The sequence below is a fragment of the Semicossyphus pulcher genome, unplaced genomic scaffold (genome assembly GCF_022749685.1).
Source record: "Semicossyphus pulcher isolate SPU_LCO1_2020_fin unplaced genomic scaffold, fSemPul1.0.p SCAF_9, whole genome shotgun sequence".
Lineage (NCBI taxonomy): Eukaryota > Metazoa > Chordata > Actinopteri > Labriformes > Labridae > Semicossyphus > Semicossyphus pulcher.
Window position 1 is genome coordinate 21,742,811 of NW_027211770.1, and position 19,212 is coordinate 21,762,022.

The 19,212-nt window shown below is 48.1% G+C and overlaps 1 protein-coding gene across 1 annotated transcript in view; it reads left to right on the forward strand.

Annotated features, from left to right (window-relative positions):
• Positions 1–1,519: 1,519 nt before the first annotated feature.
• Positions 1,520–19,212, forward strand: part of pou2f2b (POU class 2 homeobox 2b) — a 36,558-nt gene continuing 18,865 nt past the window's right edge. The window contains exon 1 of the mRNA XM_069656145.1: positions 1,520–1,619. Within this exon, the coding sequence (XP_069512246.1) occupies positions 1,520–1,619 (100 nt within the window). The remainder of the gene's footprint in view (positions 1,620–19,212) is intronic.

Here is a 19,212-nt window from a genome sequence, read left to right on the forward strand (position 1 = left end):
CCTTCCTAAGCAGGCCGGTAGTAATGCACTGATCACCATTGGCATCATTATAGCCGGTTTTATTAAGAGGGGGGTGAAAAAAATCCAGAAATCAATACAGGATACCTTTTGCAGCGGTAGTGAAAACGAGGGAGATGGGGGGTGGGTGGAAGGAGGGAAGGAGGGATGGAGGGGTGGGAGGGAGTGGATGGAGGGGAGGGAGGTGCGGGGGTGGGGTGGTGATGTGTGAGTAGTAGCGGGTCCTCTCTCGCCTCAATGTTGCGGCCAGCCTAGTGGCAGATCGCTACAATCCTGGAGGGAGCCGGGTCGAATGAGCTATTGGGGTTCCCAAATAATAACGGGGACAAACAGACAGACAAAAAAGACACACAGACGGATGGACGGAGATAGGCAAGTGTTCCGATAAAACGGGAGAGCATAACCGGATTCTATACGCTTCTTTATTTCCGTTGTTTTGAGTATTTTTTATTATTTATTTATTCGCTGTATTTATTTATTTATTTATTTATCGATTGATTGCGTTTTAATTACTGCCTTGTGACAGAGCGCGAGGGAGGAGGAGCGTCAGGGCCAAGCGCGCGCGTTGTGTTTGTGTGTGTGTTCGTGTAGCCTGCCCCCCCAACCCCCCTCTCCCCTCACTTGTTTATTTATTTGTTGATGATAGCCTTTAATGAAGCCGTTTTTAAATGTGCTCGTGACGCGAACCGCTGCTTGTGCGCGAGCGAATGAATGTCTTATATGTAGCCTTCATGCAAAGGAGGAGAGGAGAAGGAGCGCGTGCAGCTAGAGACCAAATACAATAGATCAAACCAAATATTACAGAAATCCAAATAAGACTTTATAACTCCGCTGGCCTTTTTACACGTGTCTGTTTCTAGGTGTCATCATTTTATTGTTGTGTTTTAAATAGCAAAGCGAATACCAAAGCTAAACCCGGCCGGTGATGCTACAGGAGGCTAGCGACTGTTCTCATGCCTTTTCACACCTATAGGAAACATGACCGGTGAGGAGTGAGAGGATAAAATAAGCTCCCGGGCCTCTATGTTTACTCAAGGAGAACGCTTTAGCAGTGCAAAGGTGACAGAGACGCAGGTGCATCAACGACAGGCAGGTGACACGCAGACTTTTATTGTGAAAGTACTACAATAGGCCTGTAATTGTAACACAACTTTTCCTGTAGCCGAGAAGTGATCTCCCGTCTGTCCGTCTGTGTGTTCGTCTGGACTGTAAGCTAACTGCTGCACTCAAGGGACCATATCCTAACATATATGTTCTATGCACATTTACACCAAAACTGACGCCGGCCAACAGTCCACACATGTAAATAAAAGTGCGCAGCTGGGCTACATGTGTACACACCTAACGGCGAATGTTGTGAGCTCTCCATACCAAATATTCCCCCAAAGCTGTCTACCAGAGAAACGGGCGAAGAACCAGAAGCTTCAGAAGAGGACAGAGCTTATTACAGTTCTACTTCTGCCACATTATTTGCATCAAAACAAGAAGCCGGAGGAAGATCATGTTTGTTCCCTTGCCGGTGCCGTTCGTGTTTCAGAGAACTGCCCCTGACCTCAACGCCTGGCGTCTCAAGTCCCCTCTGGCTCTCCGCTCCAACTCCGGTAAGACATTTTTCTCTCTCTTCTCCCTGCTACACATCCTCCATGTCGGTCAGCCATGCGGACCCGCCCCGCCTTGCTCGGTGCCGATGCACTTGCAGCGGGGGAGAGCTGTCGGCGCACACACCCACTTACACACGCACGCAAACACACTCCTCCGGCTCCGTCTGAAGGCTTAAACAGAGTCCTTTACACTCGCGGGGCGGTTGTTCAATTTAAAGAAGCTTCTCCGAGCACGCTGGATCGTCCACACTGATTGAAAATTAATGCGTAAAATGTCCTTTTTTTAGCTGTCCATTCTGTTGCACGATGCGCCACTCTTCCACCCGTGTCTTGCTTAATTTCCCCCCGCGCTTATGCTCCTTTCTCCGAGTGTTTTCCCCTCTTCTCTCCGTCTCCATCCTTCCCCTCTCCTCCACTGCCTGCGCCTGAGCCTCAGCCTCCGTCTCTCCCCAACTAGACTCTCGGCAGGCAGGGAATATTCATGCCAACTTATCGATCCTGCGGAGATCGATTCCTGGGCCGGTGGAAGCAGAGAGAGGGGGAGATAGAAGGAGAGTGTAGGTGCACGGAGGAGTACGGACGTACGGAAGGAGCGAGAGCAAACACCGCTATTCTGTCGTTTTATTTCAGACTGTTTTGTGCTTGTGCTTTATTCGTGTTGATAATTTGTTCATGACTCTGCTTTGAGCTCGCAGAGAACCTCTGACACGCCGTGGCGGCTGCTTTTGCTCAGACTCGCATGCTTGTTAGGGGACAAGGCTCGCATCTTAGTAAACACCACTCTAAATAGACTCCCAGTGTCTACATCGCTCTGTCCCAGTGCTGCTCGGCTTCTGCACGGTTGAAAGCGGAGGAGCAGAGGGAGTGTGGAGTCAGGGAGGAGGGGGGAGGGTTTGCTGGCTGGGGCGCCGTCTGCGTTTCATCTGCGCTGAAGCGGAATAAAAGGACGCATGGTGGGAGCAGCCAGGCTGGCTTCAGTGTGTCACTGACTGTCGTTGCGAGAGAGCTCCAGCTCATTCCAGCTTCGACTGTTTGTCAGACATGCAACAGCTGCTCAGCCCCTTTACCCCCTCTAAATCTTTGGAGAGGGAAGGATGCGCGTGCTCTAATGTGTTTTCTGTCCTCTGTGTGCACACTGAAGGACTGCAGAGTAAAGGGAAGTGAAGGAAATACCACATGGGGTCATTGGGCTTTTATTTCCATCATATTTCACTGTCGAAGTTATTCACTAATGCATATACATACAGCAACTCGCGTATCAGGGCGTAATGGTGCGTAAATGTGGCTGGTGTGCACCTTGGCCATGGATGGGCTCTTAAAGGGCCAGGCGCCCCCCTCAGTGCACAGCTCCCCTCTCATTTCCAGATCAAGTTCAAGCCCATTTGATTCCAGAGATGCCAGGCTTCACCCTTACTCCACATACTCAGTGCACAGCATGTGACAGTGAAGGGATAGGTGATAGAGGGGAGAGAGAAAAAAAGAGTATGGAGGGGTGAGAGGGACCTGTTACCCACCGTATCTCTAGAGATATGCACACAGAAGAGAGGAGAGAGGGGCTGGAGGGAGGACGAGGGGGGGAGGAGGCGTTTTCGCGCTCCGCACGTTGAAAAATGGCGAATGTCAGAATGAGATAAAAAAATGTGGAAGGAGAGAGCAGGAGAGAGAGAGAGAAGTGGGTGAAAGTAAGAGTAGATGACAGAGTGAAAAACGAGGAGGGAGAGGAAAACCCAGTTTGAGCTTGAGAGGTGAGAGTAAACCGAGGATGAGCCATTATGTTGCAGCGTCCCGGGCCAGGGCCGGCATCTGAATAAGCAGGCAAACTGATGGGATGTGTACACAGGCTGCTCGAGTCCTTAGATGGTGGGATAACAGTGATTCACAATGCTATGCTGATTTTATTCCACGTTGATAAGGCGGTACAAGGTGCTGTCCTTTTCAAACTTGCAGGGTTTGTCGCTAAAAGGGTGCAGGGTCAGTGTAACACCTCAGGACTGAAACAGGAAGTTTGTTCTCTTAGAAATATTAAGACAGAGGCGTCTTCAGTGACTTGTTGTCTAGTTCAGGCCCTCGAGCTCTAACTGTAGTAGTTCTCACGCACACGCACGCACACACACTCAGGTTTTCTGGGGAGTTGTAGGGCTCTTGACTCGAGCTCTCAGTTAACTTGCCTCTTTGACTTGTAGCAGATCCTTGACTCCTTTGAGTTTGAGCTCCGTGTGGGGTCAGAGGTCACATCAGAAGTGTTTGACTCAGCCCCACCTGACCCCTCACTGCCCCCTGTGTTTTCATTCTCTTTCATGTTACACCAGGCCTCGAGCACTCATGCACAACCCCTGTGGGGGCTCTCTTTCGCTCACGCACACACACAAATACACATGATCATGAAACACACCGTCATATGGCATAAAACGAGCACGTTAGAGCGTTTTCCACCTGGGTAGCGAGCGGCTGTAACGGATCCAGGTTTTGTTGTATTTTTAATGGCATTGTGTCTGTGAACGTACAGGTCAGGGCCTCTGCTATGTGAACTATGTGTGTGTGTAGTAAAGTGGTTTGTGAAGCCATCAGCATTAACTGTTGTATGAAAGTTTAATGGGACATAGAGGAGAAACCGCAGGTTTCCCACACAGCGCGGGGCTTGATATGATATGATATGATGGGACATCAAGGAGACTGGAGACTGCTTTTCTCTCCTCTGTCTCTCTCTCCTTCTCTCTTTCCCTCTCTCGCTCACACACACACACACACACACACTTACTCACACACACTGATTCAGTTCATCTCAGCTATGCACCTTCTGTCACACACCATTAACCACCATCTCCTACCATACACCGTCCAACTCTCTCACACACACAAACACACACACACACCTCAGATCGTAGGGTCACTTTATATCCGTCTCTGACTTTAAGACAAAGTAACAACAAACAGTTATTGATGTTTATCTTCTTCATAAGTTTTCCTGATCATATTTCAAGCAGTTCATCCCATTAAAGTTCAATCTGTGTTCCATTAATCACCCTGTCCGCAGTTCTGTGTCTGCGCTTCTTGGCTACTTTTAAGACATTTCTACATGTGGCACATTTCTTTGATGGCTGCGTGATGTGAGACGATGCATGTGTTTAACCATCTGCAGAAAGACAGCGTATGTGTGTGTGTGCACAAGCATGAGCACATGTGCAAACGAGTGTGTGCGGGTATGGATCGGTTTGTGGAGGAGAGCGTGCAAGTCGCAGTGTTAACATGATTGCAAATGACAAAATGTCAACCTGGGTTTGTTAGCAACATAATGGGGAATCAATAGACACGAGAAAGATGTCAATACTACATGCTTTATTGCATTAAGCTACCTCTCTCCTTCTCTGTAGCCCTCTCTCTCTCTCTCTCTCCTCTTCTTCTCCCTTTCCCTCCCACTCCCTCCTGCTCTCTGTCACAATACAATTCTCCTCTCCCTCCTCTCCTCTCCCCGTGGTAGTAGAATTAGATTGCAGTATATGAGGCAGCCACGGGGTTCTGAATGCAGCAGGCCGACGGCTGAATGCTTCAGAAGCTAATGGGTTCTGCTATTTACGTATATTAGGCACCAGAGATGCCCCCTCGCACAGCCTCGCAACGGGACGAGGCCCTGAGAAGCTGCAGCGGGGACGTCTTATGTTTGCTTTTATGTCACGAGAGCAACAGCATTTTGAAACCTGCTCGGAAACAGAAAGAGTCTGAAATTATTCTGTTGAAATGAAGCAGCATTAGAGATTAAACCTGTTACATGGTTACAGATTAAAGCAAACAAATCCAGTCTTTAAGTGTGTTTAAATATGTTTTAATCCTATTAACTCTGTTCCTTTTTAGTGGATTTGCACAGGTGTGTGCACGCCGGTATGTTTGATGTACATACAGTATTTGTGTGTGTGCGTTAACGTGTGCATTAGCTGAGACTAATGTAGTATTAATGCTGATGAGGTCCCACAGCTCATTAGCAACAGTAAGTGGTATTGAGTTTCTCCTGGGGAACAGGACACACACACACGTATACGGCGCATCATCATCCGCCATTAGCGTATTAATAACCACAAACACACGCACGCACTCTCCCGCCAAACAGCGACCTTTACACACACGCTTTTAAATATGCACATCCAACAAAGACACTTTGAGGATACACAGGAAGAAAATCATGCAGATACATTCATGTGAAGGGGCTGATGAGTGGTATTTACAGGCCGTCCGTTATCCCCGAGTGTGTTCAATACACACTTTATCACTGGATTGGCATGCACGAAAACAAGGACTCACACTCAGAGGAATAATTCTGTGCGCCGGCTCGCTGTGTCCGCTGAAATACAGCCCAGCATTAGTCCTAATCAGAGGCCGGGTGAGCAGGCCACTTAATCAGACCTATCACCTGGAGAACACACACAGAGAGGGGTAGATGGAGTGTGTGTGTGTGTGTGTGTGTGTGTGTGTGGGCAGTTAATCAACACATCAGCAGGAATAAACACATACAAACCACCTGACTCCATTCAGGGTATTGATTTATACCTCTGTCTGCGTTTCTCTCTCTCTCTCTCTCTCTCTCTCTCTCTCTAGTTCAGTAACATACAGATGATGTACATACTGAGAACTCAAGCATACTTGACCTCTACGCGGGGGTGACATCCTGTTGTGTGAGCGAGTGTGTGTGTGTGTGTGTGCAGGCTCGGTCAGTGGTGGTCCGGCTGTTATCAGAGTTGGAGTGGGCTTTCGCCGCATGCTGCCAATCACACACATCAGACTAGGCAGTCAAAACAAGCCTTTGAACTCCCGCTGAGCATATCGAACACTTGATTAGCTGATTTTCGAGCTATTTTTTTCAGCAGGGTTGCCTGATTTATTCAAACAACAGCTTAAAGGCTCAGCGGCAAACTTCCTAAATGCCTTCATGCGTTTTCCCTAACAGAACATGTCGCATCTGGAGAGTCTATTGCCGTCTCGTAAACACACACAACAGTGTGTTTTCTCCAGCGGCTGTCTCTTTTTGTTGTTGATTGCCGCCGGCTGTCACCTCTGGCACCCCGCTCATGTGCCAGTACATTTAGATAATAAAAAAGACCAATAAAATCCAGGGGTTTGATTGGGTGTCTCCCCTTAGCACCAGAAGAGCGGAGGACTAAATCAGGGGTCCTTCTCTCCATTTCATTTAGCTGATAAGATTTATGGTAATGAAGGGGTCCTATTAACCTCTGAGGTTCCACTGCTGTCCTTCACAGGGAGGCTGGATGAGAGTGCTCACAGATCGGGTGTTTGGAGGCGGAGGCAGCGAACATGTCGGCTATAAGCAATGTCACATCATCGCAAATGCACCCACTGGAGTGCTTACACACACACACACTGCGCTCACACACACACACATACATAACGGAGGCTCTCCAAAAGCAGCTCAGCCCTTTTGAGAGGCTTGAATGCGTGTTTAATCTCCCTCCTGTCTTTCTCTTCCTCTGCATTTTCTCTTTTCTTTATCCCCTCTATCCTTCCTGCTCTCCATACTTCTCTCGGCAGGAGCGCTGTGTTCTGAAATTAATCTGTTGTACTCGACATGCTCTTCTCCTCCTCTCATTCCCTCGTGCAATCCGTCTTATTCCGCCTTTCTAACATTTCAAGTCATATTAGAACCATTTTTTCTCTCATCCAAATTAACATTTTAATTTTTGATGCACCTCCACTGTGTCAAACTCTGCCTCTCCTCTCTTTCTACCTGCATCTATCCGTACAACATTATTCCCCAGTTTTATGTAAATATTAGGGGGTTAGAGAAGGAGGGGGGGGTTGACAGAGGGAGGCGTAACCCCTCCTTCTTCTGTACAAGGGCTGCACCCCTCTGTCCCTTTGTCTGCTTGTAAAGGGGACAAGGGAGGAGGCGCGGAGCGGGGGTTGCTGAAGGAGTGACTAAGTGACCTCTCTCTCCCCTTTCTTTTGACGCTCCCATGTTCTGTCCATTTTGTCGTGCACGTCCCTCTCCCTCCCTCCTCTTTCATCCTCTTTCGTTCCCCCTTTTTTCAGCCTGGTTAAGTCGCCATGGCTGTTGGCCTCATATGTCCCTTCCTCTCTCTCCCTCCCTCTCCCTCTCTCTCTCTCTCTATCCCTTCCCGCATCTTCGGCAGCAGCAGCCTGGTTGCCAAAGTGTCTGTAGGACACATTAAGGCCCATAAAAGCATAGTCTGCGGCCGCACTCTTAACCACCAGTCAGAGGTAGTGTACAAAAGTGACTTTAAATGAGTCTGTGATTACCCTGGAACATGGAGAGACGCTGAAGTGGCCAAGAGAGTGTGAGACAAGGCCGGAGCGTCGGGAAGAGGTGAGGAGAGAGCGGCTCTTGGATGTTTCATGAGTCTCTTAAGGAAAATTGAACAGAAACGAATATTTGTTTCTCCCACAGCTAAAAGCTATAAAGGCTACCTGAGTGGAACAAGCGATGAAAAGTTGTAACCCAAATTTCCTGCCACCCCCTCCCTTTCACCGCAACCTGCTCGCCCCTCCTCTCTCTCCGTCTCCCCTCTTCCTAATTGGACACATGCTGCCTTGAGTGACAAGTGTAATCATCAGTCAAATTATGATGGGGGGGGGGGAAGGTGGAGGTGGAGGAGGAAGAGGGGAACAGCAGAAGGTGGTAGGGGGGGTTGAGAGGAAGTGCTTTGATCAGAGATAGAGAGGGGGTGAGCGGGCAAACAGACACAGCTACATGGAAACCTGCTGTCCACACACCTGCTGCTTCGTATATGGGCAACATTAGCACCCTCAGACCTCGGTGTACTACGGGACGTCACAGACACGCTGCACACAGCCATATGGAAGCACAGTTAGTGAATGAAATGCATTTATTAGGATGTAAACAGTCTTGAACTTGGACTTCTTTGCTCTTTCCCTTCTGCTTTTCATTTCCCCCCCGAACAGCAGCAAACCTCCTCTGCTTTCATTACAATTGCAACACAGACTCGAACAATGAAACCGGTGGGTGTGGTAGCAGCACGCTCTTTGATTCTCACTCGGGCACACCAGGCCGAGTCCGTGTTATATTTGGCCGTACTTTGTTAGCGAGAGCAGATGTTAGCTCTCCAGCCAGCTAACGAGGTTTACAGTAATTAGGAGTGCTGATGAAGCGCTTTGATTCCCCGGCTGTGGCGGCCCTCTCATTAGCGGCTATAGCTAGCTAGCGCTGCAGCAGGCGCTCCAGTCACATCCTATTAGGCGGCTCAATGTACACTCTGAATTAGGAGCGGGAGATTAAGTGGAGATGAAAACTGTCTGCGTACACACACACACACACACACACACACACACACACACACACACACACACACACACACAGATAAATGCACACACATGCAAGCACACACATAAATTCTGACTGTTTTAAAAGTCGAGCAGCGTCCACATACTCTCTGTTATAATGAGCTTAGAGGGGGAAAAAATGGTCCTTTGGATCTAACCCAAAAAGATGCTAATTGGAGCTGGTTGTGCAGCGAACATGACTCTCCCTCAACCTTATACATGTAGCAAAAGCCAATGTGGAATAAAATAAGCGTCTGTGAGTCTGCATATTAGAAAGAAGTCGAGAATAAGGAACGTTTTTTCAGTTGTTTATGCGTGAATCTCGCTGTGTGCAGTATGCAGGAAGTTGAATGTTTCCAACAAATTAAAACAAACAAAAAGACAACCTTGAAAATTCTCCAACACCTTTTCTTTTCCCTTCTGTTCTTCTACCATCCGTCAATACTCTCCACATGTTCCTCTCTCTCCTCTCTCTCTCGCTCTCTCGCTCTCTCTCTCTCTCGTCGTCTTTTGTGTGATGGAGTGATTATTGAGGACGTGGCTCCTGTGTTTAACGCCGGTTGATGAAGTCTGCCTTTGTCTGTCTGCGCTAACCTGTCGCAAACGGGACACCGCTTATAGCAAAATCAATACACAGAGTAGAAGAGGGGGAGAGGGAGAGGCCTGGAGAGGGAGGTAGAGAAAAGATGGAGAGAGGATGGAGCAGGAAGTCATGAGGAAGAAAAAGGAAGAGAAAAAGATGGAAGGAAATTTAAATACCTGACTCCACTGGTGCAGAAACGTGGTGAATGGCTTGTGTCACTTTAAGTGTGTGTGCGTGCGCTTATGTGTGTGTAAATCAGGGCATTTATATGTATATGTTTGTCTTGCCTGTGCGTGGCCTTGACCGAGGGGAGGTTGTATCACTCGTGATGTGTGTGCATGTGATTGTTTAAGTGCGTGTACACCAGCAGAATGGGACGGCCCCTATCTGTGTGTGACGATCGCTCCGTGTATGTGTGTGTGTGTAAGCTTCGCTTGCCTCCCCAGAGTCGAAGCCGGTGTGAAGAGGAGAGACGAGCGACAGAGGGGACAAGGAGAAGGACGAAGGAAGAGAGGATGGGAAGAAGGAGAGGTGTAAGGGGGGGTTAGGAGGAGAGGGAGGGGGATGCGGGGGGCAGTTGTGTGAGAGAGGCACAGCTGGGAAATGAGAAATGCAACCCCCCCTCCCTGTATACTACCACCTTACACTCACACACACACACACACACACACACACACACACGCACGATCCCCATCTCTTTATCCTCCCCTCAGGAAAGAAGGGGTGGAGGGGGGGTGAGGGGAAGGGAGAGGGAGGGGTGAGTAGGGGGGGATAGGAAGAGATGGAGAAGGGGACAGATAGGGGCATTAAAATTCATGGCCTTTTTTTTTTATTTTCCCTGCTGAAAATCAATAGTGTTTACTATGAATGAGTGGAACAGTGGACAACAGTGGTGCCGGGGGGACAGAGAGAGAGAGAGAGACAGAAAGGAGGAGGAAGAGGAGGAGGAAGAAAAAAGAGACGGAGGGGAGGGAGAGGTAAAGAGGAGGAGGAGGAGGAGGGGGCGACTTTATTGCGATAGGCAGAAGCACCAGAGGCCAAGGTTAAAGACCAGCAGGGGCAGAGAGGCAGAGAGAGATAGAAGCACTAAGTAAATTCAGCTGTCTTCTAAAACAGACATACTGCCTTATAAATGCATATTTACTATTGGCTATCATAGCAATGTAATGTAATATAAGTCTGCTCTGCTCTTATATCAACTGCTCGGCTCCCTTTACTTTCCCAACTTTCCTTATTCCTCGCTTCAGCTCCGCCTTTCTAAAACTGTGTGTGTGTGTTAATTGGCAGCCCACAAACAGCCTTAACGCGGCCTCTCGCAAACAACACACACACACACACACATAAACAAACACCAGACCCGTCCTCATCACACTGAGTTGTTCAGCAACCCTGACCCCGTTTCCTGCTGCTGAAAGCCTAGAAGTTCAGGATGGCTTACCACTGCTTTGATTAAGCACTGCCTGTGTGTCTCACACCACTTGATCAAAGAAGAAAAACAGTGTGTTTTCATCCGTTTTTTTTTTTTCCGCTGGAAGCCGGCCCGACATGTTTCGTAGCAATCAAAGCTTTTAAAACAGTTTTGTCGCTTTCTTCCGGCAAAATTCTGGCGGTAAATAGGAACTAGATCGTTTATGGAAGCCGAACGCTGCTTCTAAATCACCAAAAAAGTTTCTTTATTTCAACATTTTTTTCTGTTGTTGCTCGATTTCTGTCTTCTCTACATGTATGGTATCAAACTCTCACCATGGAGTCTGTGTCTTCGGGCTGTTTTGTGTTGCGTATGTGCCAGCATGTGCATGGCTATCTTGTGCGTATAAGCCCCTGTCATTGTGTGGTGTGTTCCTGCATGCCGTGCACGTGGAAGCGTATGTGTGTGTGTGTGTGTGTGTGTGAGTGAGCTGTGCAGGGGGTGATATATATTCAGGCAGCTCATGCATTATGGAGAGTGTAGGTGAGAGCGTCTAAATGTGAACTGCTGGTATGTGGAGGGTTCAGGGCCAATCTCACCGAAGCCTTTTGTATTCGCATAGCATCTCCATTTCAAATCGGCCTGTCAAAAGCCAGCAGCATGTTTTATTCAGCAACAGATATTGATCACATATTATGCATACATACCAAATCTATATTGCATACCAAATCCAAGCCTTTGATATGTATATGACTCTGCTTTTGGAATATGCTGCATGCAGAATGACGCTGTTTGTTATGTGCATAAACTCTGCAAAAGCTTTGGTGATGCAAACTATATTTTTGTGTTTTTTGCAGCTGCAGGTTTTTTTGATGTGTATGCAGCGATGTTGATCAGACGTTAAAAGTTGAGAGCTGGGAATGACTTGTTTACCAGTCAAAGGAGAGGACAGAGGTAGGCAGAGTGCATCCTTTCAGCCGCTTTTGTGTGGACACTGCAGCGTCTGCGGGGACGGGGAAGAGTTTGCCGAGGTCAGAATGGCACGGCGGCTCCTTCCTTTGGGCTCGGGCGTGTGTGTTCATTACTCCGACGCCTCCGAAGACCAAAGTGCGCGTTGTGTGCTAACTTCAATTTCTCAATCCACTTACAGAGCTTCTAGCTTCTTGCTCCAAATGACCTCCATGCAGCCATATACATTAACAGCCGACATTTCACTACAGCAGCTTCTCTTTGTCCATCAACATGTTTTTCCATCAATAGTTCTCCCGGTGTTAAACCGGAGACCCGAGGCCATCGCTGCCTCCTGGTTTTTACCATCACGCCGCACTGATGCCGCACTAAATCTCCCTTCTCTAAATGACTGGAGTGGATGAGAGGTCATGGTATATATGGGGGAGGAGGACAAAGCAGGCTTGAGCCGTGATGGAGCTTTTTCACCCTCTATGAGCAGAGGTGGGACACGAGACGCTGGAATTCTCTCCGCCACATGACTTTCTCGCTGAGGATGAATTCAGTGACTCATTAGCTATCTCTCTTGTACCTCTTGAATTTTTTCAACCATCTTGACCACCCCTCTCTCTCTCTCTCTCTCTCTCTCTCTCCCTCTCTCAGTACTCTGTTCCCTTAGCGACCGTTTCCAAGGTGCCCATTCCCAAGGGCTGGAGGAGGGGTCCAGTGATGTCATGCATGCATAACTCCACACCTGTAATTCATGTCCCGCTCTCCCTTCCCCTCCGTCTTTGTCACATTTTTCTCCCCCTTCTGCTCCCTCCTCGTATTTTTCACTCCACTATTTTTTCCATCTCAAATGCTTTTGTACACTTTACCCCTCGCCTTCCTCTGCGGCTTTATTACACCTCCAAAAACTGCTACTCCAGCGTCTTCCTGCGAGAGTAAAATCCACTTTTGCCTCAGATTATTTTATCTAAACTTCTCACGGTGTTACAGTTCTATTTTAACAGTGATGCTTCTCTTTTCACTAGCCGTTAAGAGACAGACGGTTGAGCCGCCCTCTGTCCACAGTGTACATGGCTCTCTACATCTGCTCCATGTTTAAAAGGTCATTTGTCAAACCTGACATTTTCTGCCCTTACCAAAGGTTTCCTCAATATCCAGCGCGGCTCTCCCCGATCAGAGTTTATGTTTTTTCATTTATTTATTTGTTTGGTATAAACCTTTTCTGACAATACGTTCCTCTTCAGTGTCAAAAGATATCAGCGGAGTGGGAGGCTGAGTTCTATCATCTCGTAACGTTCAATAAACTAAAGAGAGACAGATGTGGTCCCCTGTGTTGGTGTGTGTGTGTGTGTGTGTGTGTGTGTGTGCGTAATAATGCCAAGGAGTCCATGAAATGTAAGTTGCAACAGGAAGTGGAGTGAGTGGGCACTTGCACACACACTCAATGGAGTCTGATTGGGGATTAATGTGTGTGTGCGTGTAAGCCAGCAGGATGTTTTTACTCAGCGCAGGTTGTCACTCTCCTGTTTCCCCCCATGCCCCTTTTGTTCCACCCCTATTCCACCATTTTGGTTTTTGTCCCGGACAAAAAGAGGCCCCCAAAGCAAGGCCCCCTACCTGAACACCGCCTCCCTCCTGATATTTTTCAAAGCTCCCCCTCAGACACACTCACTCTCTCTCCCCCTCTCTCATCCCGGATCCTTTCTCTCTCTCAAATGCTGTCAGGACCATAATAGAGTCTTGCCTGTAAGCATGTTGTACAAGGTTTGGATTTAAAGTGTCATAAATCATGATGTAAGAAAATAATACTGCACTATAAAAACATAAACAAATACATAATACACAGAAAAAATAATATAAAGAATAAGTACAAAAACTTTTTGGAAACTTAAAGTTTTATTTTGGTAGGTCTTATACAGGATTCAGCATGTAGCAGGAAGTGATGCTTTCTCTACCAAACCCTCAGGAACAGCATGGCACTGTTGCAACGTAGTGGCCATATGCTATATTGAAGGTCACATGACTTGTCTGGTCCCATTCGGACTCACATTCACATTTAATACTTTAAAGCCTCTGTCAGTCAAAGCTGGCGTTCTCTAATCGATAAGATTTAAAATTGGCGCCATAGCTGTGGAGAAAGCAAAACATCTTGTGGTTTAGCCCATTCTACATTCCTACAACACCCAGCATGCATTGCGCCCCTCCCTCTGAAAAGAACGGTCCAGCAAGAGACGCTGCCAATGGCTCAGAGCTGATCGTCTACAAAATCTTCAGGTCTGCAGTCTACATTTCAAACCTGACGATTTTGAACAACACATGACATCAGAGGCGGGCCTCCTAGAATGAGGAAGTGTAGTTTAGCCTCCGCCAGATGATGCATTTTACGTAGTCTGTTGGAGGTTTTCCAGGCCCATTGGAGAAGCGGATAGCGTCCTCCAAAGGCACAGAGCGAAAATGCATTTTTTTCCTACCATAATGGCAATACCATAATAGGACTGAGGTTGAAAATCAGCGAACTGGCCCTTTAATGCCGTTCACGTTCCAACCCAACAGGAAGAAAACTTTTTCGGCCTACGTGCCCTGTGTGCGACTTACATTGGATTCAATGTGGCACCAGCTTGGCTACAATATTGAGTTGTCTTAATACAGCCATGGTCCTGACCTTTTGTCCCTGTCAGTGTTGTGTGGGTTGCCAGGTTTGTCTCTGTCCCCCAGTCTCAGCGGTCAGGATGTGGTCACTCAGTGTGTATTAACTTAATGTCTCTCTCTCTGCTTAGCCGTGTGCTGTGGTGATGCGAGGGCTCTGGTGGGCTTGTTGAATGAACTCTGTGGTTGTGCTGACAAATCAATGATAAAGAGTAATGACATCAACAATGTAATGTATCTCCCCGTGCTTTCATTGACTCCCCCTGCCCCCTCCCCCCCACTAACAATTACGCCACCTCGTGTGTTTGAACTTTATAAACTATGTTTCTCTCTTTATGTTTGTGGTTATATGTATCTTTTATCTCTGTCGTTTGTTTCTCTCTATTGCTCTGTCTATCGTCTGACTCCCTCTCTCTCCCCCTCTCCCTCTCTCCCTCCCTCTCTCTCTCTATTGATCCAGTCATAGTTTTCTCAGTCTTCACAGTACTGGGCCGCTCTAATCAATACAGATAATTGTCTGCTCTCTCTCGATGCCAAACATAGTCTCCCCTTCTCCCCTCACCCTCCCTCACCCTCCCTTTTTATCAATGAACCCCGGTCTTCCCTCACCCCTCCTCACCCGCCCCGCCCTCCCACCTCCCCCCCCCACCCTCCAGACGGGGATTCCCCCTCCCCTAATGACGGGAGATAACCTGCTTTCTTTACCGATTTTCTCCCACCCGCCCTCCCCCACGCACATCCCCGCCTCGCCCGCTGCCTCCCTTTCCTCCCTCGTTCATCGATTACCGTGAGAGTCAGGGCCCGGCCCGCCCGCCCTACAGATGTAAACACACACAGCGCTCGTGTTGTGGTTTAGTTGTCGTTCGACCGCTCCTCGTGTGCGGGCCTTTTGGTTAATCAGAGCTTCTTTCACCTGGTTTCAGACACTTTCTGGGAGAACTTGGAACCCGGATCGTTGGGAATATCACGTATGATCACTCTGGTTTGTGGCGGCAAGGCAGACTTCCTTTAAACGTAGAAGGCCCCAATCCAAACTCTAGTTATCGAAGAATGGTCCCATCGAAAGACAGTTTGTATTCTTGAAGTTTGATTGGATTTGCACAGAATTAGCGCTTTTATTAAAGCAGTAAAAGTCCAGTTGAGTTTATTTTTACAGCCATAGGTCCTCCTGTCTTTAATATATATGTATTATTTCTCACATGGTATCATTGAACCCTGCTTTAAGTGCAAAAAACAAACCTTTAAGATGTAAAAAGGAAGGAGGGATCTCTCCTTCAGGATGGGCAGTGGTCCAATAAGTGTTGTGTATACCGAGAAAACAAAAGAAGAGGTATTAGAATAACAATATGGAGAAACAGAATAAAAGATATTGAGTAAATACGGCGCCTAAAATATCAAGTAAATATTAAGTGTAATAAAAGGAAGGGTAAAATGTAAAAGAGTGCAGTCTGGAGCGAACAGGCCAGTGTCCACAGTTGGACCCAGAGCAGCATTCATATTCTGTTTCTACATATGAAATCCTGCGTGTTTAATAATGCATCCACCCATCCAGCCAACAAGGCAGGTTATAGGCCTGCAGGTTATTGTGCTGTGTGTGTGTGTTTGTGTGTGTGAGCGTGCAGGTGCGTGCACACGGGTGTTTGTATTCTTCTATGAATCAGACGTGTTTCCAGCTTCCAGCAGAAGTCTCTGATGTATACTCTATCACTGAACTCAATCTGGAGCGGTGCGTAAACCACACAGGCAATATCAATGACAATATATATATACAGTATATGTATCCAATGTTTACACAAATATCTCATATCCACTCACATCTGCTGCGGCTGATAGCCGAGGCAACGCCACGTTTCTGTTTGGTCTTTACCACGAGAGGAGTAAGTGAGATGGAGTTGGGGAAGCGGGGAAGAAGCCGTTTCCATCACGATGCCGGCGAAGAAACACAATGATCTCCGGCATTATGGGAAAACAAAAGATAGCCAGAGCATCATCTGTATTTGAATTGTAAGGCCGTATAGGAGTCTTATGAATATGTTTGTGCATCGGTGAGTTATCCATATGTGTGTGTGTTTGTTTTTGAAGACGCGTGCGTGTGCACATCTGAGACAAACAGAGCGAGTCTGGAGGCTAGGCTCAGGTTTACACGTGTGTGATCAGACTAAGCAGGGCTTAAAAGGGCCAGCAGCGGGATGGAGAGGAGAAAAGAGGGAGGTGAAGAAAGAGGAGAAGGGAGGAGGGGGGGGTATATTGTCCTGGGGGGGTGGGTTTGGGGTCGGACGGGAGACAGCAGGGATCCTCCTCGTCCCCTTGGGAGTTGAACCTACAACCCCCTAACCTTCCTCTAGCCCTCTGGTCATGGACTTGAACCCTGTAACCCCCCTGATGGACAATCTGTTCTTCTCCCCAGCCTCGCTGCAGCGCTGTGCATGACATTAACGGATAAATAGGCAGTCCGTGTGTGTGTGTGTGTGTGTGTGTGTGTGTGTGTCAAGTGTTTGGTCAGTTGGCTTTGACGTTGGGTCTTGCCCCCTTTTTATTTAAGGCTTGTCAAACAGAAGAGGTGAATAAAGAAGCCTGCAGCACTTTGATTTGTTATTTCAGCCCTGAAATCTGTCTCTGCTTTTGTTGAGATTTCTGTTTTTTGTGAAAGCTCGCGTGAGAGATGATTTTTTAAAATGCATTTTGCGCTCGTTGAAAAGAGAGCGTTAAGTGTGATCCTCCTTTCTCCCGGCTCTCTAACGAGGGCAGGAGCGAGGAGGTTTATGCACGCTCGGACCCGGCTCGTTCTTCACCTGTCAACAAAGTCATTCTCACCTCGGGGGAAAAAAAATGGAGATACAGCAGGGAGGAGGACAGGACAGGGGACAGTTAGTGAGAGAAGAGAAAGGAAGACCTGAGCTGATATATTCCTCTTGGCCATTTTCTTTGCTCTCCTTTATTTCTCCATTTTCCCCTTGTTTGTGTTTGTGGGCTCTGCTTATCAGATCTCAGCTCCATTCAGAGCTTCAGTCAGGAGGGAAGAATCCAGACGCCTCCGTCTCTCCTTCATTCAATCGCTCTTTCTCTCTTGCTTTCCTGTGCTCTCCCTCTCCTAACCTTTGAGAATAAGAGTCTTGAATTTGAATTTCAGAGCAAGCTAGCGAGCAAGAGTCGGGTTAGGATGGAGGAGGAGGAGGAGGAGGAGGCGGAGGGAGTGCATGAGAGGCAAAAAGAGGAGGGGGGGGAAGCTGTTGGAGCTGCGGTCGTTGAGAAAGGGCCTGCTCAGCGCGTCCCCCGGCCTCCCCCCTCAGAGGGGCCCCGATCGATACAAACTCGGAGCAATAAAGCTTTCCCCCTGTCATCTCTGCAGAATACAAAGCAGAATAGAGAGAGGGAGAGAGAAGGAGAGGGGGAGAGAGAAAAGGAGAGAGAGAGGGAGAGGTGAAAAGCTGTTCCGCTAGCCAGACCAATTTCCTAACCCCCCTCCTCCTCCTCCTCCTCGCTCGCTTCACCACCACCTCCCCAACACACCATCACCATCACCACCACCTCTATCACCCCCTTTCCTTACCTCCTCCTTTTTTTATCTATCGCTCCTTCACCTCTCTCCCCAAACGCACGCTATATCCCCCCCTGACTGTATAGCAGAACAGCTATCTCTCCATAATAAATACAGCATGAATAAAGTATACAATAGATTCCCTGTTTCCCCAACTATCGGAGAGAAGGCCAGAAGAAAGGGGGAGATGAGGGAGGAAAAGTGGCAAAAACGGGGGCGGAAGAAGTGAAACAGCCAGGGGGGAGAAGGATGGATGGAAACCAGGAAGAGAAGGATGGTTATATCGGGGGGGATGAAGTGTGCGTGGAGGTGAGAGAGGGGGGGAGAAATAGGGATAAGGTAGAGAAAAGGAGGGAGGAACAGAGGGGGAGAGGGATTGCACCCAAAGAAAGATGGATGTAGCGATACAGGTAGAGAGGAGGCGGAGGAATATTGATGAGGAGGGGGAGGTAGAGGAAGAGGCAAAATGTGTGGGGATGGGAGAGAGAGAGAGAGGGGTGAGGGGGTCAAACAGCAATCCCTTGAATTGAGAGCCAATTACTGTAATTGTAATCTGGATTCAAAGCGCAGAGACACAGCAGTGACAGGCTCACGCAGGCAGCAGCAAACACACAGACAAAAGACAGTGTGTGTGTATCTCTGCATGCTGTGTTGCATGCATTGTGTGCGTGTGTGTGTGAGTGTGTGTGTGAGTTCTCTCCATTCTTCTCCTCCTGAATGGCAGTGCAGGAGTCAGCCTGCCAATCAACTATTGTACTCTTGTCAATTTAATAATATTTCTGAGCGCTGACCTCCACACTTACAGCCATCGCTCTCTATGTGTGTGTGTGTGTGTGTGTGTGTGTGTTCCTATATATTTCTCCGTCTCTCTCCCTCTTTCACCTCAGTCTAACCCCCACCCCTCCCTCCCCGGGTCCCTGTCTCTCATTCTCTCCTTTATTAGAAGAAGATAGTGCGAATCCTTCATCTCTCCTCCACTAATTCTCTCCGTTATTGTCCCTCCGCACTCCTTCACTTGCGTCCTCCTTTCCTTTTCTCGCCGTGATCTATATCGCTCTCCTTCCTGTCCTTTCCTGTTCTTCCTTCTTCACCTCACATCCCCATCGTCCCTGCTTTCTTCCCTCTCATCCCCTCCATCGCTGCATCGCAACTTCCT